General features: G+C 39.2%; 1 protein-coding gene across 1 annotated transcript; it reads left to right on the top strand.

Moving 5' to 3' along the window:
* kcnj3a (potassium inwardly rectifying channel subfamily J member 3a) lies at window positions 1–27289 on the top strand. The gene is made up of 3 exons (XM_067603431.1): window positions 1–2804; window positions 3818–4034; window positions 21977–27289. The coding sequence occupies exons 1-3, from the start codon at window positions 2127–2129 to the stop codon at window positions 22570–22572; spliced, it is 1491 nt and encodes a 496-aa protein (XP_067459532.1). The 5' UTR covers window positions 1–2126; the 3' UTR covers window positions 22573–27289.
* The last annotated feature ends 85 nt before the right edge of the window (window positions 27290–27374 follow it).

Below are 27374 nucleotides of genomic sequence, written 5' to 3' on the forward strand. Positions count from 1 at the left end.
AGACTGGACAAGGAATATCATGCGGTAAACCGCAGGGAGCTACAGTATAATAGCAGAGGTGGATTTCGCCTGGAATCAGACTGACTCTACAGCATATTGATCGCTGGAAGCTCAGGCAATGGATCCAGAAAAATCAAATCAACAAGCTAGATATTTACAATATATTTTAGCATAAAGAGGCTGAGAAGATGCTGCGTGGAAAAAAAAAAATTCACACATGATTGTGCATGAAACTGTATGCAAACAAGCCTGTATTTTATTCTATTTTCACTTATTAATTTACTCTTTCTGAGGTAAAAATAATCAAATTGAACTGATCCCTACTGCTGATATGCTACGTCTCTAGGTAAAAACTGGTTTCTGTGTAAATTTCAAAGTTGCAATCATCAATGATTTTTTGATTAAGCGATAATTAGATCTTAAAAGAAGGCAGCATTGCCAGAACCCACTGATTTAGAAAACTACACATCACAATATTGAGTGGAGGAAGGAAAAAGTGAGAGAGAGAGAGAAGGAGAGAGAGATGGAGAGGGGTGGGGAGAGATGTGTGAGAGAGAGGTGGTGGTATGGTGTTCATCCTCCCTCGTGTTGTTTGAGAGACAGTGGGTAAGTCTGGGTAACTATGGTGTGGGTGTATTCCTCTGTGTCTATGATCTTGGTAATATGATGAGTGAATCCTGTGCGGTGCATCCTGGTTGCAGCTCTTTGTCTCCCCCTGAGATCTAATACAGTTTGCTGTGAGTGTCAACAGATTTCCAGCAGAACTCGTTACTCTGTTGGGATCTCCTGTGAAGCATTCGTGGAATAAAACAAGTACACTCACCCGGGGGATGGAGGTGGGGTCATCAGTGGCTTTTAGCGCAGGTGACCAAAATGAACAAACACTAAACCAGGTGAATTTGTAACTGTCCACTTATAGATGGGAGGACAGCAGATATAATGTAGAAAAAACAAACAGATTAATAATAAAAATATATTTGTTAAGCATCATAAAATAAGGATGTGTCATGGCTGTATCTGTGAAACATAGTGTGACCTAACAGTTATTTGTTGTTAATAATTTTTATCATTATATCACATTTGGAAATCCAACAAGGCCTTCAGAGGCTAAAATGTGCCGTTCAGTGTGATTATTTTAGCCGCAAATTCACATATTTGATCACTTGACAAAGAAAAAAAAAAAACAACAACTGCCAAATCAGGCGAACCCACTTCCCTCCTCCTCCAAATTGTCTGTCTTTGTAGTACCACCAGGCAACAGTGAGTGCATCACTGGAAACGTTGGAAGTGCGCAGGAGCCGCGCAGGGAAATCGAAGGGAAAGCAGGATCCGAGCAGCCAAAAGAGCATCTGGTGGATCTCCGTCGCTGAAACCATGACAATCCAGTCGACATTTCTCTAAGAGAGGGGGAGAAGGTGCCCGAAAAGAGCCTGGCGGATAGCGTCGATGCGCGCAGCCAAAAATGACGACAGTGGGACAGTGATTTTCTTCCTCCAGCTCGTCATTTTTTACAGTCATATGCTTGGATGCAATTCGTCTCTTATGTGCGCTGATCACAAAGGAAGGACTGGAAACCGAATAATCTCCAACGCAGCCGCAAGTGCGCACAGAGACGCTTCATCCTGGACATCGTTTCCAACCACTAATTTCGCAGAGATTTTGATGTTTTACGGGGGTACTTGAGGGATTTTGAACTTTCGCATGAAAACTTACTCCGTGAGTACAGTTTTGAACGGGTCGATATAGCCCCAACCTTCACGGGCGATGAGTAATCCACGACGCAGCAACTGATAAACCTGTAAAAACCTGGACTGCGACTGGCGCGTTTGGATACCTTATCCTGTGCGTCGCTTAGTCTTTTTTTTCATATGGCTTTTATCTTCGGGGTTTGTAAACTCATCTTACATTATTGATATTTCATGGCTGTAGAGTGTAGCAACAGTGTGTGGCGAAAGAGGACGGTGCAAGACTAACTAGGGCGAAGACAGCGCACTTTTCTCGCCTTATTTCCAAACAGGAGACATTGCGCACGGGCATTAAGGACTGCAGCAACTACAAGCCAGACTTTTTTTTTTAAAAAAAACCATTGAATCCTTTGTTATTTCTTTCGCTGCTGTCATCGTAGTATGTCTGCACTTCGAAAGAAATTTGGGGACGATTATCAGGTAGTGACCACCTCATCTAGCGGGTCTGGATTCAATCAGCCTCCCCCAGAGAAAAAGAAGAAGAGGCAGCGGTTCGTGGACAAGAACGGGCGATGTAACGTCCAGCATGGGAACCTGGGTGGTGAAACCAGCAGATACCTCTCAGACTTATTCACAACACTAGTAGATTTGAAATGGCGCTGGAATCTATTTATTTTCATCCTCACCTACACAGTCGCTTGGCTTTTCATGGCCTCTATGTGGTGGTTCATCGCTTACATCAGAGGAGACCTCAACAAAGCGCACAATGACAAGTACACTCCATGTGTGGCCAATGTCTACAACTTTCCCTCAGCCTTCCTCTTCTTCATAGAGACCGAGGCCACTATAGGATATGGTTATAGATATATCACAGACAAATGCCCCGAGGGGATCATTCTCTTTCTTTTCCAGTCGATCCTCGGATCGATCGTCGATGCCTTTTTGATCGGCTGCATGTTTATCAAGATGTCTCAGCCTAAAAAAAGGGCCGAGACACTGATGTTCAGTGAACATGCGGCGATTTCTATGCGAGATGGGAAACTAACTCTCATGTTCAGGGTCGGCAACCTGCGTAACAGCCATATGGTCTCTGCACAGATCCGCTGCAAATTGCTGAAAGTAAGTGATGGTACTTTTATAATAGTATAAAAGGAAACTGGCACCAAAAGGGCTACTCCTAACTGTGCACCAATCTTCTGCATTTAATGGATAAAAGATCACTCTCATGTTCAAAAAAATGGCTGAAAATAATACAAATAGTGGAAAAACTACAAGATCATTAGCTCCAAAGCAATTGCACAGAAGATCTTGTATCTTTTTTTGTCACCAATAACATATTGCATAACTGGCAGAGGAAAAAGAATCCACCAAGTTTGCCAAGAGACCTTCATCATAACAAAATGTCTCTACTCAAACCTTGAGAGGAACAATTTGTTCAAATGCTAATTTTTAAAGAAAGCTGTCTGAACTTTTGAATGACAAAGCAGCAGTGTGGTACAACTTGGTGTAAATGTGCTGCTGTCCCTTATTATAGGAGAAACTCATTTATGGATTTCCCTGCTGTCCACCTCCTGGTTCAAACCTCTAAAAACCATTTAGCAATGCTTTACAAAACGTATCAATCATCTTGATTATACACATAGAAATACAGTGATAATGTAGGATATAACATCTAGGTTCCCAGAAGCTTTAAGGTAAGTATGAACTCAGCAGATTTTAGCAGACACACTGCGGGAATATCCAGAAAATAGTTTTTAAATCAAGACAAGTGGGTACTCCACTTGTTTCTTATGGCTGTGTTTTGACATAGCAGGTGAGTATATGACATCAAGAAAATTACACTTGATTCAAAAGATGCATCAACTGATTTGATTAAGTTGTTTCAAGAAAGACACATTTTAAGACTCAGTGGTACATCAGATCACATGCTGATGAGATGGATATCCTTGCAGTACAGATGTCTCTTAAGAAATAATTACAGAAAATTATAGTCATTTTTTTGACTGGTTGCTTAGATTGATGAGACACGCTTCGACAAAGACTCTTGATAGCTTTAGATAAGTCTGTCTTACCCCTTCCTTACCCCCACTAAACATCTCTGTCTCTGTCTCTGTTTCTGCACGCTTCCTCAGTCTCGGCAGACGCCCGAAGGTGAGTTTCTTCCGCTGGATCAATTGGAGTTGGACGTAGGTTTCAGCACCGGGGCAGACCAGCTCTTTCTCGTCTCACCACTCACGATCTGCCATGTGATTGACACCAAAAGCCCCTTCTACGACCTCTCCCAGAGGTCCATGCAAACAGAGCAGTTTGAAATTGTGGTGATACTAGAAGGAATAGTAGAGACCACAGGTGAGTAAACACAAACATTCATTTTTATTGGCCTGTAGCTTGTTTTACTGCAGTTATGGCTGAAGGCTACATAGTACAGTAGCTGAGTATATTGTATTGTCTTTCAAGGTGCTGCGATATCTTTTTATATAAAGAGTCTTATGAATAATATTGAGCTCTTTCAAAGGTGTTAATAGCTGACATCTGAATGGGCTCGTTATTGACCTCTTGATTGCATGTTATTGATTTTCTGTTCTGTGGCAAACATACAGAGTCGCTTATAATAGTAGTGGTTAGCATTTATACATCATAAATGATTGATTTTGTGTTGCAGGCATTAAGTGAAACAATTTTTTAAATCCATGTATTTTAACATCTCTTGGTTTGGGGAAGTAGAGCTGAGTTTCAAGGTGTGTATGAGCGCTGAACACTGTCAAACTCCAGCGGGGCAGCAGTGAGGCTATATACATTTTCTTTTACTCATCTGAAACAAATTCCATTCCTCCATCTTTGTGCCCATACAGAGTTTACCTTGTGGCTGCTGTCCTTAGAGGGGATAATAATTTCCTTTCTAAGGTCCCTTTGGAATTAGGGAATTCCATTTCCACAAGATGAGTAATGCCCCGAGTAAAATTCTCCACTGTGGTCATTTTAAATTCAACCGTTTATTTGACACAGCTGGTGTAGTGTGTGTGTGTGTGGGGGGGGGGGGTGGTGGTGGTGGTGGGGGGGGGCTCTCTCAGAGTTATAGAGTGAGCAGAGGAGCAGTTGTAGGTTGGTTCAGAGAGAAAACAGCATGTGGAGATGTGACAGGGTGGCTGACACTGCAAACGGCAATTAGCAAACAGGCAGTTTTGATAGTAATTTGATGCGGTTTTATTAAAGTCTCTTTGTGGCTGAGATGGATCTGACGTGCAGCATTTACTGTACGTCATGTTGTTTTGATGAGACTTGACATATTCACAACAGTGGTACACATCTTTAAAAGATGTTAATGTACTACGGTATGTAGGCCAAGTATCTGCACAGTTTGGATACAGTGTTGGTTACATTTGATTTAATAGCTAATTTCTCTCAATTGCAGTATTTTTTTTAATGTGTTTTTTGTTTCAGTTAATTATTTATTAACACAGATGTAAACCATGATATATGGTGTAAAAATGATCTTCTGTACAGTTAATTAACTTGAACTTGCCCGTTGCTGTTTGCATTAGTTCCATTGATTGTAAAGTATGAAAATATTCAGCGTAGTGATGTGATTTAATTACCACTGTTGTATTAGTAGGTATTTATAGTATTACAGTGACTGTCCCAGAGGCATGTGTCATCATATCGTCCTCGTTCATAACAGTCACCATCTCAGTTTTAATTAAACTGGTTTGGGATCGTAATGCTCATGTTCTTACTTACACAGAAATATCTGCATGAAGGAGCAGTTGTGGTTGTGTGAAGTTAGTGGAAAGGCTGATGTAGAAACAATCTATGGTTAAAAATTGATGTACAGTGAAAGTCTAAATCCTCAGACGCTTTCATTTCTGGCCAATGTAACTCTGTTTCCATGGCAACCTCTCCTTGAGTATTCAGGATTGCAGCACTGCACCTAAACTTAGGTTTTTATTCCTATGGTATAGGAATCATAACACAATTTCAGTAATAAACCATGCAAACATGCGATGCCGAACATGAAATGAAACTGCGTCGCTGACAACATCACCTGGTATTAAGGAGGATCTCCTGTGAAATATGAAAAGCACACAGAGACGTTACTGTACCATGAAGCGCTTGCAAGAACAGGTGATACAGAAGAGAAAGAATAAAATGAAATATGTATGAGGCTTGGTGTTTACTTGTGAAGAAGCTGCTCAACTCCTCACATCTGTATTTTTGTTGTTTTTAATGTGAGGAAAAACCAGAGTCTGGAACACAAGTTAAAATAGTCTCCACTGCAGATTAAAGCTGCACAATCTCTGGCTCTTTGGTCCTCCTACTAGATAATAAGAGACACAACACTGTACCCTTTTGACATAGTGTAGTAACCTTTTGTTCCTCTAGATCACACAAAAAAATATTTCGGACTGAAGTTGTCTTTGCACACAAGAATAGAAAAGCAAAGACCATGAAGGAGCCCAGAATTGTTCCATTTTGCTGTAACCTCTGACAACCTCTAAAATGCATAAAAAGGCATGAACTATTCCTCATTCCTTTTGAATAGGAGCCCAAGGTATTTTGATCACCACTTCAGTTGGATGCACACTCCAAATGAGACATGCAGGATGTCTGGTAGCAGCATATTTTCCTCTGGAGTAATGCCAGTTGTGGTACCGAGTTGGATTTCTAACACGGCTGCAGGAAGATGTTTGTTTGAAGATGTCGATGTGCTGCTGAGGATAAATTGGATTTACATCACGTTGCAATTAATGCACTGTACATGCTGTCTGACAGCTTGCCCTGAAAAACAGGCTCGCTGTAGAAAAAAAAAAAAAAGAAGACGCCTCCTACTGTATAATAAGTTTTGGTTAACAGAGATAATGTCGGACGCAGTAACAATCGGTAAATAACACAAAACCACATCACTCCCCAATAAGTAGCTTTAAAGTAACGACAGTGTCACTGGCTACAGAGAAAATATGCACGTCTGGCTCTGTGTGTGAGCACTTCATCCCTTTCTTACTTTGTTGATGTGATTCTCAGCATAACACCAAGCGGAGTTACAGTAGTTCTACATTATTTGTGCACTGTCTGCAGGCCTGACAGCTGCTTGGAAAACTAAAGAGGAATTTAATATGCTCTTGTTTTTAGCTGACTCATTTGCTGTAAATTGCTTTATTTATTCCTTAAGTTCTATATGTTAGTATTTTTACTAATTTTTTTTTTTTTTTTACCGATAAGTATCTTATCTGTGTTTCTTGGCGCTTGGAAGTCTTGTTTGTGTTGTTCTATTGTAAATGAGGTCTCTACCTCAATATATGTGCGAGTCTAAATAAAACTTGAATGAATATAGCTTGGGGGAATAACAATAATAACTGCAGATGTTTGTGTAATGTGCTAATAAATAATAAATACAAATAAGCTCAAACTTTGTTATGATGGAGTTGGAGTCTAAGGATAGAAAGAGCTGTACGCTATATAGACTGTAAAGTCCATTGAGGCAAATTTGTGATTTTTAGTTATATAAATAAAATTGACTTGACCTGTGATAAAAATATGCACCTATTAGATTTTAGTTGTGATATGCTGGAAAAACTGATCAGAAACTGAACAGGGGATCTCTGTTATCCCCTGTTTGTTTGAGTTATTATATACTATGCATATATGTATGCTGGCTCTGAACATTTTCTGAAAGGTTGTTGTGTTTTCTGTTTTGTTATTGTGTTTTGCACCTCAGGGCTACTGTGTAGAATCCCTAGAAATGATGTTCATATACTACTAACTTGCAACAGCAAACATTTTCTAAGAAATGTAATGTTTTCTGTCAACATAATGTGGAAACGTATTTAATCAAAGTCAAGTTGCAAAATGTTGAATGTATCAGCAAAATGTTCACTGACAACATATTTCATTTGTTTACTCCACAACATTTGCTCTTGCAATACAACATCCATTTTAGCAATTAGCAATTAAAGCACTATTAAACTTTTTATGTTTATGTCGAGAGCACTTGTTTAAGGTTAGTGAAGGGTTGTGGTCTTGGTTTGATATCGACAAAGTCAAAAGTGACTCAGAAAGCGAGACATGACATGTTTACTTTGTTAACATTGGCTGAACATCTTTTCCTAACCTTAACACAAGTGCTTTTGTTGCCTAAACAGATGTGGGACTAAGGATGAGAAACCCGGTCTATGGTATAAAAGTCCTGTGCTTTGTTTGACCACCATCCACCTTGACCGCCTCCTTATGAGCACCATGAAGTGCATAAATGTAGTATTTCCTACCCTAGACAAACCGTTGCCAGGCAGCACATAAAAACATTTTTATGAGACAGGATCAATCTGTTACAAGCCAATATCAGCCAATATTATTGCCCTTTAAAAGCCCTTACACATTTATAGTCCACCCACACAGGTGTTTTCATTTATGTTGTCTGATTTGACCACTTCTTTGTGGTCTGTATAAACTGGGCTTGACTGACATCTCCCTGCCTCTCCTGTTAGCTTTGTTGCACCTGTTAGGGCGGGACAACTCGCCCTGTTATCATTCTTACTGGTCCATAGAGTTTGACATCACGTAATTCCCAGCATAGTGCCACCCAACTTCAACCTGACTAAATGTGATCATTCTACATATATAATGTCACATTAAATACATCATACATGTGCAAATTATTCAAAGCAAATAAAATAATAACATTGCAGGAACATTGTTCCACGTTGTTCCACGACAGCTGACGATGACTTTGACTCATTAGCTGAATCAGAACAACTACATGCCATCTTAAAATACATCAGAACTTTAGATAGGTGTCCCATTAACACCAGTAATGCTGTTCGACGCCACAAAGGCTTAAATACCAAGCCAGAGGCAATCTGTTCATTAGTGGAGCTGATGCTCGAGAACTCAAAAAAACAACTGTAGCTGCCAGTAACAGACGTTTAGGTTCCTCCAACCATGAAACTAATAAGCATATTGCAACTAAATTCATCCCATGATTTTCAGTGTTGAATTTGCACAGGATGCAGTTCCACCACAACACACCCGTCTGAATGCTGCAGCTCCTGTGTGCTGAAAATGTATTTTAAACCATGCAGTTTTCAGATTAGAAATGATAACTGAGAGAGATAAACAAGCTGATGATTTATTTCAAGGGGAAACCATTTTCATGGGAGAACAGAAACAGGTCTGTCAGCACATTAGTCTATCCCTGAAATTCTGTATATAATTCTGTTTGGGGTCTAACACGGCGGCAAAACACAGAGTTAAGATCTTCACAAGCTCTGCAAAGTGTTTTTAAATTCACTCATCAGCCATGAAAAGCAATGATTCATGAGCATAATCTGTATCATCAGCATAAACCTTTTTTCTTTTTCTCGAGCGATGTGACTTTCATGCAAATGCGTGTGAGTGTGATCATTACACTTGGTAGGATGTGTGGTGAAATTCATAAAATGTTGTAAATATGTCATATTTAGAAAAAACTGCCAGAGGTATATAACGGCATGATAAACTCAGCTGTCATAGGATTCATTTGGACTCTTTTATTTGCTCAGTGAGGTTTCAGATCGACTTTGACTGTTCTGGTGACACAGCAAGCACTGCTTTCTGAACTAACTAATAATCTCCATGTTGGTGAATAATTTTCCACTGAATATGTGTTGTGTATGAAACTCCGCGTCACATTTTATCTCACTTATGAGGCAAATGATGGCAAAAAAAGATCAGAAGCACTTTTTTTTTTCCTCCGATAAAGTCATTCGTTGATTTTAATTGTTTTCAAAGATCTCTGTCAGCCCCCTCTATTTCATACTGCCACAAGGCTTTCCTATGATTCACCGCTATAGAATGAAAAGATAGAATATCCCAGCTATCTGCTCATTTTAAAATGAGCGTGGGTGGCAAGGGTTGGTTGCATATAGACAGGATCAACTGGTAATGTTTATTCATGTGTTTTTGTGTGCATAAATGCCATATGTGAGTGGAGAGTACAGCTTTGAGTAATAAACTGCCAACTCTACCTGTATGCTCAGTATTTGAAAGTTTTTAATGAGCTTTGCGTTTGCGCCTGTGTAGCATTAAAGTTTAAGGAGAAGAAGCAGAAAATATTATGATTTGAATTTACATATACAGATGGATCTTTAAGATCTATGAAATATATGACATTCTTAATAATAAAGACATTAAAGGGATCTCTGCTACTAAGTTTAGGTGAATAAAAAAGTAATTACCTGACATGTGCAATGAAAAAAAAAAAAACGTTATACAACACTGTCATCATAGCTTCAATTAAGTTATCGTTGTTGTGCAAATAATACACATAAATGCGTAATAACTGCTCTGTGGCAGACTTTGTCTAGTATTAAAGACAGCCAGCATAATTAATTGGAAACATCTATTGCCACTGATTAGCAGAGCAGCCAATGTCATGGCCTGATCTGTGTTTTATCATCAGCAGCAGTAATTGAAATGAAAATGGAGAGCTTTCTGTTGCGCTGGAGGCCTAATAGTTTCTATCATATGAGTAAGAGGCCGTAGACTCGGATGTCTGGGGTCGTCTGACGTCAGGAGCTTTAGAACTTAGGTAAAAGCTGGCGCAAGTGAACTCCGGATATGAGCCGGCTGCGAAAGTCTGGAGAAAACTGAACATAATTCATTGTGAGTCATTACATTGAGATTGCTTGTTGAGCTCCGTGCCGCAGCCCCGAGGGTCAAAGGGTTAAAGAGGGTTCAGTGGGGAAGTTGAAACTGCGGATCAGATGAGAGCGGGACTTTCCAATTAAATCTAATGTGCTCAGGGTGAGAACTCAGGAGAGCAGTGTCTTGTCCCCGCTGAGCTCCGCCTGTGTAGCCACGTGTTTGATAGCTCACAGCTCTTGTTAAAATGTATTTCATGCTTTTGGTTCATTTGACTTTATTATTTCCCAACTTCCTGCCTTGAATATTTCAGCACATAAAATATCGATAACGTTTGCAGTGTCATGAAGAGGTGTAGAAGCCTGGGTCAGAATACAATGATATAATGACACACTTCTATTAATCTTCTAATCAGTACAGACAGTATGTTATTACTTTAACATAATATTACTTGTGTTCATCAAAATTCAGAAGGAGCTACATGTTTTAGGATTATATTTCTTTCTGTGAAAGTAAAAGCAGCATGATCGGATTTGAAATTATTTCAGGGCCTTGCTGATATGATACTTTACAGTCTACAGCTGTACACACTGTACAAGTGCAGTATCATGAACAACAATATAGTTTAATATAATATAATCCATTAGAATAATCCTACTACTCTTGTGAAACTTATAATGTCCAATTCAGACAGACTGTCAGAGAAGCAATGGTTCAACTTTTGAGGCTAGTTTTTGGTGTTGTACTGCTACATTGTATCTTTACTATGTATACGTAGGGTTGTGCAAAATATTAATAATATAATTCAGTTCAATAGAGCAACAAAAAGCCATAGACCCGAGTCGACAACTCACACAGCCTAAATGTTAACTAAACTTTATACACTTTTTTTGCAAGGTTGTCCACCCCCTGTTCAGCATCTACTGTACAACTACTCATTATGCTTTGCACAAAGCCACTTTGTACTGAATAACATCACTAATTTTAGATAAACAAATGTATTCTGGTTATCTGTGAAAATGTACCTCCTATGTCTACTGTACATACAATAATTACACTGGGAATGAACTCCACATAATGGGCACAGCAGCGAACCAGCTATGACATCCTGGATTCATTATCCCTTTTAGATGAACTGTGCTGGCTCCCCAAGGGGGAGCACGGTAATTGTGTCTTTAGGGATTTGTCAAGTCCCTGTTGGATGGTAATAAATCACTGGTAGAGGAGGTGTGGCAGCAGACCTGGGATGAACTTGTTGTGTGACGAACGCACCCGGGATGCATTCACCAACAATGCCTCGGTCTTCTTGTCACGCTACAAAGAGTTATAAATAACTGACTAGATCTCTGTTGTCTCGGAAGATGTGCATGCCGTGTTTTGAGAAGGACACTTTATTTTGGTAATTAAAAACACAAGCTGGAGACTTGAATATTAACCCCTGTCATTATGAAGGATGGACACTCAGGACAAAGTGTTACATGGTCGTAACTGAGGTAATATTGGCGGCTTAACTTGTTTGAGAGGTTATCGTCGTGAGGAAGGTTGAGTTGCACTTGCAGTGTTGGTCAGTATCAGCATTGATTGGTGGTTCTGCGACTGTCCCTGAAGTGCAGGTGAATCAATCCTGCAGCCTAAACACAGAGCCACATGAACATGTTGTTCTTAAGGCTTGTCTTCTTGCTAGGCCTTCCTCTGGGATGTCTCTTTCTATTTTTGTCACTCAGACATGCTCGAGTTTACCGGAATAATCTGCTCTCTAGCTCAAGTGACAAACTTGAAAAACAACATGGACGCTTTCTCAACTGCGAGTGTTTAGTGCCATTCAGGTTCGAGATCTCTTAAGGCTGAAAAAAAAAATCCCCTTTTTTTCCTTCCTTCTCTTCACCTGTAACTCCTCTTCATGACTTTAGTAGATTTAATAGCCAAGATCAATATGAGATTCCAGCTTTGCCCAGTCAGTCTGTTTTAAAATGGTTTTCTGATCATCTCTGTACTCAATATATAATGAGGAGAAAATCATTCATGTCCCCTGTTGGTTTGGACACAGCCCCAGTGTGATATTTTTCTATATGACCAATCGTGGTTGTTTGGCCTAAAGCAAATCCATCGATTGCTGTTATGCTCAACAGGATCCCTTTACAGCAGTATTCAGAATTGCCTTCACTTGGTAATATGCACTCTCCTGGCTGCGTTAATGGCCTGCAGCCATATGTTCCTCTAGCCTGCCTGACACCCCACCTTGTGTGAAGATGGTTGGCAGCCCCTGCTCCTATTCCCTTCCCTTCCTTCCCGTTCCAACAGCCTCCACACTCAGCATCCAGGCCGCCCCCTCCCCCACAGCAGTGCACTTCCCCTGCCTTTTCCCTCCATCAGCTTCCTCCTTGTTCTCATTGCTCAGCCGCTGCTCTATGGGTGGAATAAACCTCAGAGCTGCAAACAACTGGAAGCCACCTTTGCAAATAGATCGCACACACAAACATTATTAAATGGAGGGAAGGACTTATTTCCATCTTTGAAAAGTCAAACTGTGAAAAACAGGTCACTGAATGCTTCTGGATTTTGCTACATTTTACCACTTGATGGTGGTCACCATAGAAACAGATGATGAGACGGGACTTGTGGCCACAGTAGCAGTATCTGTATCAAAATGTGATTTTTTATAGTCCTATTATGGGTACGATTTGATTTAACTTTTGCTATGTTTCAATGAAAAGAATAACCAGTCAGTTGTGAAACCACTCATAACTGTATCTTTCAGACCTACGTGAATTGAAGTTTCCTCTCTTCAGTAAACTCAGAAAAAAACAGCATCCTTATATTCTCCTCTTCTTTAGCTTTCCATTCAGCTTTTATAATCTTATTCAGCACAACAGCTTAATATTTTGTAACACAGATCCTAAAATAAGTCAAAGGGGAATTCTGCTCTGTGTTTGGCAAAATGAGGAATGGGATAATTGTATCGAATTAATTGTTGTACCTCGGGATCCAGCGATGCAACAAAGGCATTTTGCGGACAGCCTTGGCCACAGCGAGATCCCGACAATGGTAGCAGCGCTTGAATGAAAAGGATGAATCTTGGATGGCGATGTGTGGCGGCGCTCTGTGTATTCACCATCCAGATTCTCATGCTTGTTTCTGCTAGCATTTTTTCTCATACATAACACTTGAGCTGTTTCCACAGCCCTGATAGACCGTCAGGGGACTTTGCTGACAGCACTGCACTGGTGAGGAGTGAGTTTGTGTGTATGCGTGTGTGTGTGTGTGTCCATTTGAGTGAAAGGGAGAGCCAGACAGAGAGAGACAAGGAGAGAGAGAGAGAGAGAGAGAGAGAGAGGGGGGTATAGAGAGGTTATTTGTGATTTTGTCACTAAATAGGAGGTTGGGTAGACTGCTCAGACGCCAAACTTCTTTTTATCAGTGATTCACATTGAGAGAGTTCATCTCAAGAAGTCATTTGAATAAACCTTCATTTTCACACAGCCGTCAATTTTGACTGTCATTTGCTTGGTGCCTGTAGGTTTTTGAATCATATAATAGTGCTGATTCCTTTTTTTTTTTCCTTTCCATAAAAATTTTGATTGAGACTCTGCCTAGAAGGTTTGACAGAGCAGCAATAAATAGATGTCGGCTCTCAGGTCTGCCTTTTGACTCACTCTGTCCTCAGTTTGTCAAGCGCAGATCTGCAGTCGAGAATCTGACTGAGCCAGGCACCAAACGGATATGATCCTCTGGCTTCTACAACCTGGATAAGCTTCTTTTGGACGGCCGAGTCTGTGAATACCACTTAGATTTTTTTCAACTACTATCAAGAAACACTGGCAGGCTGCCTCCGAGTTTACAGTGCTTTTCTATTCCAGCCACCAAAGAACCCATTTTATCTTAGCTGTCACTCTGCCGACTCTGCTTCTGCTTCACTTTGTTAAACCACAGAAGCACCCAACTCTGTGTTATCACGGAAAAGTGCATTTATTTAGAGCCTCGAACTGAGATGGCTTTTGGGCATCTAAATTTCAAAGTGTATTGTTGACACAACTTCCTGCCTCTTTGCTTTTTAGCAGTCCATAATGGAATCAGCTGGGATCCTGTACTCATATAACACATACAGTACAGTACAAACAGAGTGCCTGTAATCTCCAGACAGACGTTCCATCTCAGTGCTGTAAAGTCATTTCCAAAATCCAGTTCATTTTTTTTTAAAGTTGCATTTGATTTTCATATTTGGATTATGTCTGGAGAGTTCATTTAAAAACATGAGTGTTGCTGAGATGACAAAAAAAAAATCAGCATGTAGCTAAAACATCTGCACACATGGATGCAGAAAATATTTATTCTGTGATTCCCATGTTCTTTCCCCTCTGAAATTTACCTTTAAAGAGATGCATTTTTTTTTTTTTTTTTTTACATCCGTCTTGAATTTGTGGATTCAGCAGAGGATTATTCTAATGCCGTTCATGCTGTCACATGGATATTGCATATGAGAGCAGTAAAGTGCCTGGTGAACTTCAGCAACGAGGGACTTCTGAAGGGATTTCACACTTAGAAAGTTTTGTGTGGGATTAAGATGAATTGTACAGTACATTGGCCAGTCAAATCATATATATACACCACACTCTGCATAAGCATAGTTTTTATGGGGAAAAAAATGATGGAAATCAGCAGAAGGAGCTCTTAGTAGTTGAGTGGTGACATTATTTGCACACGGGTTGGATCATATTTTATTTACGAACTGAGTTGTCTTTACACATCCTTTCTATTTTCATACTGCATTTAGGTTGCTTGTTGATATACAGGATGCTTAGTATATTTTACATTTTTGCTCGGGTGTTGTGATAATTAAGTTATTTATTAAGAATGTGTTCACTCTTAGATTTCATTCATTTGTATACAATGACAAGAGTAATCTGAAAACCAATATGATAGAAAATAAATGTATATTCAGGTGAAATGACAAATCTTAATCCTTGATTATAGGTGATCTAAATTGATCTGAAAGCATTAAAAAACCCCAAAATTGAAGAGACAATATGATAGAACAGTTTTCTTGTTTAAAGGGGGGCGTATCGTGCACATTTCCAGGTCTATATTTATATTCTGGTGTTCTACTGGAATATGTTTGCATGATGTACAGTTCAAAAACTCCTTATTTATCTTATACTGGTCCTTTATGCAGCCCCTCAGTTCAGCGTCAGTCTGAAACAGGCCGTTTTTAGCTCCCCACTCCCAGTGAGCCCACTCTGTTCTGATTGGCCAGCTTCTGAGAGCTGCGTCTCGGCAGACTTCCAGTGGCATTTTCTTATTTTTTACTTGAAATGGAAACTTCTCAAATACATCTGTACATGTTTGAGCTCAAATTCGATTAGAATATTTGAGTGGACAAATCAAACAGCCCGTGGAACAACCTTTGCAACAAAGGCTAGCGACGGACCGCCATTTGTGGGTATGTGCAAACGATCTGATGTCATCACGAGGAGGAAGTAGAGGTAACATTGCAAACGAAGTGTAGAGTAGGCTGAAGCCTAGGCTTTGGACTTGAAGGCATAGACTGTATATAAAGATGGATGTAGTGAGGTGTGACACAGATGCAGTGTACAATCGGCACCATATTGTCCGTTTTAGAAACCTTCCAAATAAGAAGGGTTGTTGCCTTGCACGCTATGGAAACACGTCCCACTACCTTGGACTGAAGCAAACATTAACTTACTGGGAATACCAAGCGGTGCACACTTGGGCTAACATTAGCTATTTAAGCTAAATTGTGTTAACAGGGCAGGTATCATAATCAAGTAACATAAAACTGACATAGTGTGACAATAGTCTGATTCAGTGCGAGTCCCAGAGCCAGGGAGAGCAGCAGGTGAGCCAACTGTCAAATCACAGTTGTCAATCAACACCCACACAACAGATATCAAAGCTATTATAAGTCTTCAAATCTTTTTTTTTTTTTTTTGCATCTATGCCTTTATTAGATAGCAGGCAATGAAGAGGCAGACAGGAGAGGTATGACATGCAACAAAAGTCCCTTTCTGGAATCAAACCAGGGACGTTGCAGTTGCGTGGCATGCACAGTAACTATTTGGCTATTGGGGCGCTTCAATTCTTCACATCTTATTAACAGAGCAATAATTTTGGTCAAAAAACTGACCACTAGCACACTTATTAGAGGCCTGAATTTAGCAACTGAGGCGATAATGACTTGTTGAAAAAAATGATTGACTTAGTATTTCTGGAGAGAAGTTGATGCTTTTTGAATGGGAGTCAGTAGCTCTATTTTTGGTCTCCACTAACTCCTATGGGAAATATCTGGCTCTTTAGCTGCTAAATGTTCTACTATGTGCACCAGCTAGTTGCTAACTTTGTCTCTCTGAAGTTAGGTGCTGGGAAGGTAGTGTGCAGGTGAGTTAATCAGAGCTTTTTCACTATTGATGAGAACAGTCAGAGTGAACTAAAGTTGCGGGCTATAAAACCAAATCAGTGGGCTAAAAAACACTAAAGCACTCTGCAGAGCTGAGGGAAACTGCAGAGTAAGATGATAATTCTCTGTGTGTTTGTCACCATGAGGGACACCTTTCACATTTCACATAGTCATTTGATTCATTGTTAAATAAAAAATAATTTATTAATGTAACTTTCTTTTCACCTGTAATGGAGTAGGTGGTAAGTCAGTATATAACCACATTACAGTGCCCTTGTGGTTTATTTGCTAATTTGACCATCAAACATATTGTTAGAACAACTAGAACAGTAGTGATTTGTTCAACAGATCCCAGCAACACAATAACAGGGGTGTTAAAGAATCTCTCATTGTGCTGCACTTTATTGAGAAGGGGCACTCCAGTGAGAATTTGAAATTTATTGGTTTTGGCTTATACTGAGTCACAGAGGGGAACAGATAGCCATTTACTGAAATTAGAAGTGTAATGGATCCACAGAGTTACACATTTCTCTCCTAATGGGCTGAATGAGGATTTGCTCCTTCACAGATTCCAATGATGTTTTTCCCTCCTGGTTTTTCTCTGCAACTCATCTGGATTTTTTTTTCTTAATTGTTTATGAGTTGAAGAATGAATGATTCTGCTCATGTGTTTATTTGCTTTCATTGTGCTGATCCTCCTGATGAAGGCTCAAGCTAACAATTATTTTGTTGATTAATCTGACTCTTTTTTTCTTGATTAAATTAACACTTTAGTCAATGAAATGTCAAAGAATAAAGAAAAATGCCTACCACAATATTCCAAAGCCCAACGGGACGTATTTAAATAGCTTTTCTTCTGCAACCAACAGTCCAAAACCCAAAAGTATTTAATTTACTGTCATATACGAAAAAGAAAAGCTTCACATTTGAGAAGCTGGGACAGGCAGGTGTTTAGCATTTTTGCTTAAAAACTAATTTAACAATTAATCAACTATCAATATTGTTGCAGATTCATTTTATGTTAATTAACTGTCAATTAATTGAGTAATACTTTCAGCTCTTATTCTGGTATATCCATTTTTAAATATGTAAATGTCATATTAGAGAGAACTTAGAGTATGTGTTAATCATGGATGAAGACCAATATTGTTATTAGTCCAGTGAAAACCTGGGATCTCCAAATTTGGATTTGCAAGTTCTCAGATAAACAGAAGGATTAAATGTCCCCAAATGGGTTAAAAATAATTTCCTTTGTGTAAGGCTAACATGGCCATTGGATTTAACTCAGAAATGCATTTTCATAAAGCTTTAAAGAGCCTGAAAAACAGACAGGAAACATCCTATTTTCATTAAAAATTGACATTTTGTTGATGCGTGATATTCACAAAATAGCAGCAATATACAGTGTAGTCTTACTGTAATGTATAATTTCAGGTTGTGCATGTACCTGATTCCCTTCCACTTCCCTCTCTCACGCTGTGTTTCCTGTCTTTCTACTGTATACTCTCATCCTATCAAATAACAGAAAAACAGTCTTATATAGAAAATAGAAACATAGCCCTGTAGTGTAGTGTGTAAAAAGTCCGTACAACAAATAATCTGAAGTTGCGTGTATGATCTTGTTTGGTTTCTCTTTTTGACATGTGTTAACTGATGTTACCAACATGTTTTGCTGCCTGCAACAACACTGTACACCTCACATCAGAGGTGTTTCTGTCTCAGTGGCGTGATGTCCTACAGCTGCATGTTCCCATCAGCACACAGCAGCAAAGATAGTCGAGGATTATGTTTGTGTTTCTCCCTGCTGTGTGTGTGTGTGTACATTTATGACACAATGCTCGTATGATACTGAATGCGGGCGCCATGACGATGAAGTAAAAAACTGTGCAATATACTGTAAGAGTGATAGATGATATAAGAAGAGAAAATTGCACTGTGCTATATTAAAGATGACATTTGTAATATGAGCTCTGGCTTTCACTGATGAGAAGTCCACAAAATATATGATTTACTGATTCCACCACTATGAGCAGGGGGTTTTTCGTTGTAAAATGTCACTTTTCACTGACAGTAAAACCATTTTGGTCTGGCTCTGGAGCCATATAGATGATTTGACCCTGCCTTGTGTGGAAAATCAATTTTTATAAAGAGAGAGAGAGAGAGAGACACGACTTTTGTTTTGTGTTGTCACTGTTACTTTTGAACAAACTCAGCAGTGAAAAGGCTTATGGCTGTCGCATACACACATTCCTACAGTTTTGTTTCCATAGAAACACTGAGTCTCAGGCAGGCATGTATTTTAGAGTTACATAAGGCTTTACCAGTAATACGAAATACACACCAATGTGGGTTTTCTCATTTGTCTGAATCCCTATTTTTAGGAATAATACACACCAACGGTAGAAAGTATAATCATTTCATTTGTTTTTTATAAGCGTGCTATTTCTGGATGTTTAACCGTTAGGAGGTGAGGCATCCGTCTAACATATTCTTCTACATAAAACACGTGTAAATTTCCATCACAAATTTAACTGTGTGGTGGCCTCGTTGAACGGGGAGCCACGCAGTTCATCACCACCACAGTGCCTGTTATTCTGTGTGCCATGTGAATGTGGGTGTTGCAGAACAGCTGGTCTTTAGCAACACAATTGTACATATGCGATGCAGCCGTGTCTATAATTATGCAATGGATCAGGCATCAATCCTTGAATAATGTATGGAAATTAAATGTATATTAATGACCATGATTAAGTCTAGTACCATTGTTAGGTTTTGAGGAAGGGTACAGTTGATTAGGCAACCCACATCAATGAGGTTTCGGAGGTTTTTTTTTGTAGGCTGAGTGGCTCTAGAGGAGGGGAAACAGGTTAAATAGAGGGATTCAGCCCCAGGACTGCAGGGTTTCATGGGTTTCCAGAGACCAAAGTCTTACAGTAACTCCTACACCATCTGCAGGAACAATAGAGCATTATTAATAGATGTAAGATGAATCTATTTGGGTCTTGTGTATTACTGTAGCAACCCTTCCCCTCAGGCACAATTTCATTTCAGTTGTTCCAACCTTTTTTTTTTTTTTTTTTATTGTGCACCAGTAATGTTGCTATTGACGTTTTAGTCTTGTACTGTATATACAGTATGGAAGTCAAGTTAGCACTGCAGCATTGACTGCACTATTCAATAACACTTCTGGTGATGATTAAGTAGTTGTTATAAAGGAACCTAAACAGAAAGCATTTCACACTACAGTTCTCTCAGTTTCAGGGCACGTACAGTAAGCCTGTTGATGATCGCATGGTGACGTTTTGGCTGAAGGCAGTTTTACAGGCTCACAGTGCAATGAGATTTCCATTCACACTTAACTCTCAATCGCTTTGGCCCTAAAGTTCTCATTAGCTTTGCCCATTTTATTCACTGCAGCACACTTCCATATGCCTATAGGCTTCGGGACTGGGAAGCAATAGTGCAGAATTAATACTCTGAATACCCCAAACGCACTCGATGTTCAGTCTCTTGCACATCTGCGATTGTGTACAGAGCTGTTATCAGTGAATTATTTTATGACCTTGGGAATCAGGCGGAATCACAGATGCCTCTAGTTTTTGATGATGACATCCTTGCAATCAGCAGCGGTGTCTCGCTCTGAATGAGCGCTTCATCTTAGTTTGGACCCAACTGTCGCTGCTAGAACAATATTAAGCTGGCAATTAAAACATGTGATAATAACCGACTGCAGCCGCTGATTTCCTAATGGATTTTAACAAGCCTTAACACGAGTGCTCGCAGTCATTCCTCTATGTTGAGGAGAGCTTTTTGGACTGATATAAGTGATTTAGTGTGTTTGTTTTATATGTAAACTCAATTATAGATCTCACTCACGGTAGGAAATTAAATAGATTTCTCAGCAGAATGTTAACTATGCCAAGATAGATAGAGCTTTGTAAGAAGTGTAGTGTGATATAATGCACAGGCAGTTATGATAGCAGCTGCTGAATAATTGTGATGAGTAATCACTAATAAGCATCCAATAACTTTGTGTGAAAAAAAAAATGCTGATCATTAATTCAAACCTCATGATTTTGCTAATTGCATTAATTTGTTTCTGAGGACGTGAGGGGAATTTTCAAACAGGGATTTAATTCAGAGTCCCTTGTGAGGGGAAATTTATTCCAAGTGTATCATAATCTGCTATCCTGTGCCGAATTGGCAGAGCGTAGTGAAGGGTACACATACACAAACCCAGAACATGCTAAATAGGACATTTTGTTTTAATTTGTAATTTCCGAATGACAGAATTGAATGTTTTTTTTCTCTCACAAAACTGCAACACTTTTCTAAAGCTTAACAATGTCATGTCACAGATACTTCATGTAACGTTTGTGTTTTGGATTAAAGTGAATTCCCGTTATTGTGTGAGAATACTCCTACCATCAAAAGAAATCTTAGGGTGAGCTAGACTCCTGAAGCCTTTGCCTGCAGCCATTCCTCCTGTGGCTCTCTAGCAATTTGATTATCCTAATCCTCTATCTTTTGTAGCGACTAGCCAAATGCGAGGTGCGGTCTGAACTGTTAAGTAGCATAAGAGGTGATATGGAGAGGACCTGTGCTTTTTACTGAAGCTTTTTCCTCCATCAAATCCATTGAATTTTGTTATCTGACTTGTGAATGCATCAACTTTAACCTGTTTTGTATATTCATGAATGTGGAACCTCTGGTGAGCATCCACTGAAAAAAAACAAAACTAAATATAATGAAAATTACATTGATATACATTTATATAAATATATGACAGTTTATTGTGGGCTTTTTATGAACATTTGCCTCACAGTCATTTCGGAATAAATCAGGATTTTTATGATTATATAATTAGTCATTCTTATAAAAAACACACAGCAAATAACTTTTAATTATTTTTCATGTTAGGCTGGAAATTGCACATAAACATCACGTTCGGAAACGGAAAATCAATTAAGCCTTTATTTTGGCAGCTGTCTGTACTACAGTGCTGAAAATGAATTCTGGTGAATACCGTATTGTTGATTCATATGGAACAGTTCCAAGCATATAATTAAATCAGGGCTGTGTTGTTTAATACTGGAGTCATGAAACATTTCATCTCACAACATTAGTCCCTACTGTGTTAGTTTGTGGCAAGACGATGACACATAATTTGCCATAACTGCTGAAGTCCTGACGTTAATTTATAGGAATAAATCTCGCAATTCATTTAGTTGATGTCATTTTGTGAATATTTTTTTCTCTTTAACAGGGATGACCTGCCAAGCGAGGACGTCTTACACCGAGGACGAGGTTCTGTGGGGACACCGCTTCTTTCCGGTAATCTCCTTAGAGGAAGGCTTCTTCAAGGTGGACTACTCTCAGTTCCACGCCACATTTGAGGTGCCCACCCCTCCATACAGCGTGAAGGAACAAGAGGAGGCTCTGCTCCTCTCCTCACCACTCATGGCTCCGTCCCTGTGCAACAGCGGGGAGAAGAACAGCTCTCTGGACTGTCTGGAGACCCTGGAGGACAATGACAGCACCACCAAGCTGCCCACCAAGCTCCAGAAAATCACAGGGCGGGACGGTCTGCCCAAGAAGCTACTGAGGATGAGCTCCACCACCTCAGAGATGACTTACAGCTTTGGAGACCTGCCCATGAAGCTGCAACGAATCAGCTCTGTTCCCGGCGTCTCTGATGATAAGCAGGCTGGTAAGGCCTCCAAGATCAGCACAGAGCCCATCAGTAAGTCAGTGGCGGACTTACCTCCCAAGCTGCAGCGACTGGCTGGGGGAGGAGGAGGCAGGATGGACGGACACCTGCCACCCAAACTCAGAAAGATGAATTCAGATCGCTTTACATAAAGCAGGCAACATATTTTAACTTATGCCATCCACCTTTATTTCCTTACCTGAAGTCCTTGTACTATTCCTAATTTATTAATGGACAATATTCTTATATTAAAAGAAATGTAGAATATGTGCACAAATACCTTATATGAAGTAGGGTGATGGAATTGAGCACATTTTGTCCCTGGATGTAAGTGTACATGCTATGATGAAAGACCTCTGATTTTTTTTTTTTTTAATTTTTTTTTTTTAGGATGATGTACAATTAGCACAATCTGGCATGTAAGAAACAGCGCATGTAGAACAGAATCTCAATAATTTCTGGCATGACATTTATGGATATATTATTTTACAAAAACAATTTCATTAGTGAATTTACTGACAGTGGAAAAATTGCACAAAGCCATATGATTTACGACGTGGAAAACCTACATTACATGATTCTAATTTGTGGTGACAAAAGGCACATACATTTGTTTTGAGTTGATTGCTTTTGTTGTTTAATGTAAAATTGTGGCAATGTTATGTTGATTGCATGCTCCTCTTATTGACTTAGCTATACAAAGGTAATAGACAAAGATGTTTAGCCTTAACTATATTACCTTGTTTCCATTTTCATGTTTGTTCACAGTATTTTTGGTATTTCATATATAGACTATTTTACCATGTGCGATTTTATGACTTTATTAGTTGATCAAATACAGAATATTTTGCTAAATGATGCATTTTACATTTGAAAATGCATCATCTGCATCATATGACCCGTCTGAACTGGGCACAATGCTACGCAATTTTCACTTGCTTATTAAAGTAACACTTAAGTTGAAAGGGTCAATACTTGTACTCGATAAGCACAAAGCAATCATTATATACAACTCTGTGATATTAGAAGGCATTTATGGGCATTTTGTCATAAATAAACTGCTTAGGGCAGTAGAGCAGTACTGTGCAATCACTTTGTTTCATTATATAAAAAAAATCAACTTAATCTACAGTAGGCCTGTGTGGGCACACAAGACACTCCATTAGAATTTCAACTTAGGTGTTACTGGTTAGATTTAGAGGTGGGCCTGTAAGGAAATCATAACCTTTATCTTAAGGGCCCATATTCTCCCTCCTCTGTGATGAAAGCAATAATATTATAATGACTATAATCTTTACATAGCCACAGGGTCTACCACAGCCACATATTCATTCTGTTTACTGAATCCATGCCATGAAATCTGGTTTCCTCTAAATGCATCAAAAACATTGTATGATACCTAATCTCTTCAGGAATAAAGATCTAACATAACTGTTTAGCATTCTACTACTTTGACTAAATGCAATGCATGCTTAATCTGTTCAAATTAATAAAATGTTATGAATAATCTTAATACAGGGGGTGGCCAAAATGATGGAAGACCAACAACACTCTCTCTGTAAAGAGCTAGCATGGGCATGTGTGGGTGCATCTACCACTTAAGTCTGATCATAGCCCAAAGCCAAGAATTTTCAAATCACTGTGGACATAACGATTTTGACTGTTCACCTTAAGTATAATTCAGCATTTTGTAAAAAATAGGCTTATTTGCTCTCTTGTCGAGAGTTAGATGAGAAGATCAACACCACTCTCACCTCTGTGCGCTAAATATGAAGCTACATCCAGCAACCAGTTAGCTTAGTTTAGCATTAAGACTAGACACAGGCAGAACCAGCTCTCCTGGCTTATAACTTGTTTGTTTAATCTGTACGGAAAATGATGTGAGGTGTAAAACCAACACATAAACCCCGCATTTTTGGACAAATTAAACAAACAAGATGTGTTAATTAGTAAGTTTTACAGGTGCTAGTAGGTGGATTTTTTTTTACCTTTAAACAGAGCCGGTCTAGTGTTCTAGCTAGCTGTTTCTGCCTGCTTACTGTGTTTAAGCTAAGCTAAGCTAACTGGCTGCTCTCCTCCTCTAACTCTGGGCAAGAAAGTGAATAATGCCTCTACATACAACAGACAATTCATACAACAATTCCAGTGGCCCCTTACTAACAACGTAAATGTCTCTGAGGCACATGCACATGGAGATAGAAGGCCCTGGTAAACATGACGTGCTGGGATGATCCCTCCACACTTTTCTGCTGATTGATACTGAACATGTGCCCTCGCAGATAACTGGACCAAAACCCTGTCAAAAATCTCAGGGGCAGAGATGCAAACGATTGTATCTTTTTAGACTCAGTATTGAATCCTACAGACCTTTTTTTTTCTCCAAAGCACGAAAGATACAACATTCACAGTGGATCACTCATGCTATTTTTGTACGTTTATCTTGCCTTATTGACAACACACGCAGGGCTGCAAATTGATGTGATCTATTTCTAAATCTGGACCAAAACTGTGTCAGATAAAGGATCCCGCATCGACATGGAGCCAGTGTCACTGTGAGAAGTCTTTTCTTCTGGCGCTTTCATTGTTTTGATCATACCCTGTGTAATCACCGCTGTTGTTCATATTTCACAGTACACTCTTTGTCGCTGTCAAATACGCTGTGTAAATAATAACTGCATTTCAAGAGGTACCTTTAAGGCCTTGTGGAGATAAAGTCAGTACCATGGCTGTAGGTATCACAGGCAGCTGGGTTAATTCTGTCTTTATCCTGAGATAACCCTTTCTTCTGAATCTCTCGAATAAACTCATGGGATGGATCAGAATATCAAAACTGCTGATGGCATTATCCTCTGACTCGTTGCAGACGGGGGCGCAAATCCCTTTAGGCCACCTTAAATCAGCACTTGCTCTACCAGAAAACACTCACCCTTTATCACAAAGGAGATCTTTACTTTAGATGTCACTTTGTTTTTTTTTTTTCTTTTGTCACAGGAGGAGTGGAGTCTCTCCAGCAGAGCCATTAATGCCTCTCCACAAAAATAGCATTTCAATACTGAAATAATTGACACAAGTGTATTTGAAATACAGTAGGAGGGAAGATTGTGGTAGGAGGCCATTAGAAAGGGGTTATTCAGAGTTTAAAATCTTGTTAGCACTCCAGAAAAAAATAAATTGTTCAGAGATGTTTTGATAATTTCCATTATCAGGTTACTTGAATAATATTTAACACTAACTCAGCCTCTGGCTAAGAAAACAGCTGGCAACACAAGATAAATGAAACACAATTTTGCAACGTAATGGGAGCATTTTCTATTCCCTTCTATTGGATCCAAATGGTTTCATCTAAAAAGTCCCAAATTAAATCAATTTACGTCCTGAGGAACAGTTTCCCTGGTGAGAAATTTGCAAATATAATTCCATTTTTTTTTGTTACAATAGACAAGGACAGTGAAACTTCACCGATCATTCAAAGTTAGTTACATATGGCATGCTGACTGGTTGTTTGAAGACTTTTCTCACTTCTACATCATTATGTGTCAGCGTGAAGATGGGATGACACATGACGCATCACATATGATGAATCGTGCAACATAAGACTGAACTGTTGGTGGTTTTGCATTTTCTTGCAACATATAAACCTGTTTTATAATGTAATTTTAAAAAGGAAGGAACATGCCTTCATTCAAGGGAAGGGTGTGCAATAAAATCCAATTCCAAGTGCTCAAGTGGGGACAAAAAGCCTTAATACAGCAACTGAGAGTTGGTGTACAGTATTTTTAGCTGTGTGACCTGACAGCCAGTCAGACGGAACACCACTTTGGTCCAATTTGAAATATCTTGACAACTTTTTAATGGATTGCCATGACATTTGGTACAAATGTCCATGGTGGCCAGAGGATATCTTAGCATGTACTGGATGTAAAGAAACCTTAAAGGGGACATATTATACTTTTTGTGATTTTCTGTTACTTATATACGGTTATGATGTAAGATATCTATGCTAAACATGGTCTTATGATGTTGGATATCTATGCTAAACATGGTCAAAGTACAAAACAGTAAGGGTATCGTATGTAGAAATGCTCCTGGCAAGTCAAAAGCCCAGGCCTTAATTTGCTCTGAATGCTTCGTTTGCAACATTTTCTTCATAACCATTTTCTTCATAACCTTTGTTGTCTGCCGAGGGACAGCTTCAAAGAGCTGGCCAATCAGAACAGAGTGGGCTCATTGGGAGGGGGCCTTAAAGAGACAGGAGCTAAAACTGCCTGTTTCAGACAGAGGCTGAACTGAGGGGCTGCATAATGGCTCAGTATGAGTTAAATACATTTTTTGAACTGTAAATCACACATAGATATTCTGGTAGAGCCCAAGATTAAAAGTATAGATCGTTAAATGTGCATAATATGTCCCCTTTAAGTAGCAATACTAGTAATGTTTAAAGCTAATTAGCAAATCTTAGCATGCTAACATGCTAAACTACTATGGCAAATGTGATAACCATATACCATCTAAAAATAGTTTGTCATTGTGAGCATGTTAGTATGCTGACATTAGCATTTAGCTAACAGCCTCACATAGTTGCTAGCCTGGCTTAAGACACTTAGTATTGTCATAATGTATAAGCTCATATTAACTAAAGGCTTTATTATTTGAGAAAAATTGACATGTTTATGCTGTATCCTACCGATTCATGAAAGCATATTTTTTGCTTTTTTTCTTCTTTCCCCCTCCAAGAGCACAAGCTGTACAGGGACACCAGAAATGCTCCTGTTATCATTATTTGCAGTGTTGCCAAACGGGACTCAGAAGAAGTAGCTCCAAAAAAAGCCTAGAGCCCACCCAATTATTCGTATAATCAGGCAAACTCAAAACCACAGTTACAATAATGAAAGATTTATATCAGAAATCCTAAACCAAAATAAAATAGAAGTTAGATAATTTTACATTAAAGTTA

Source organism: Thunnus thynnus, chromosome 11 (genome assembly GCF_963924715.1).
Source record: "Thunnus thynnus chromosome 11, fThuThy2.1, whole genome shotgun sequence".
NCBI classification, from domain to species: Eukaryota; Metazoa; Chordata; class Actinopteri; order Scombriformes; family Scombridae; genus Thunnus; species Thunnus thynnus.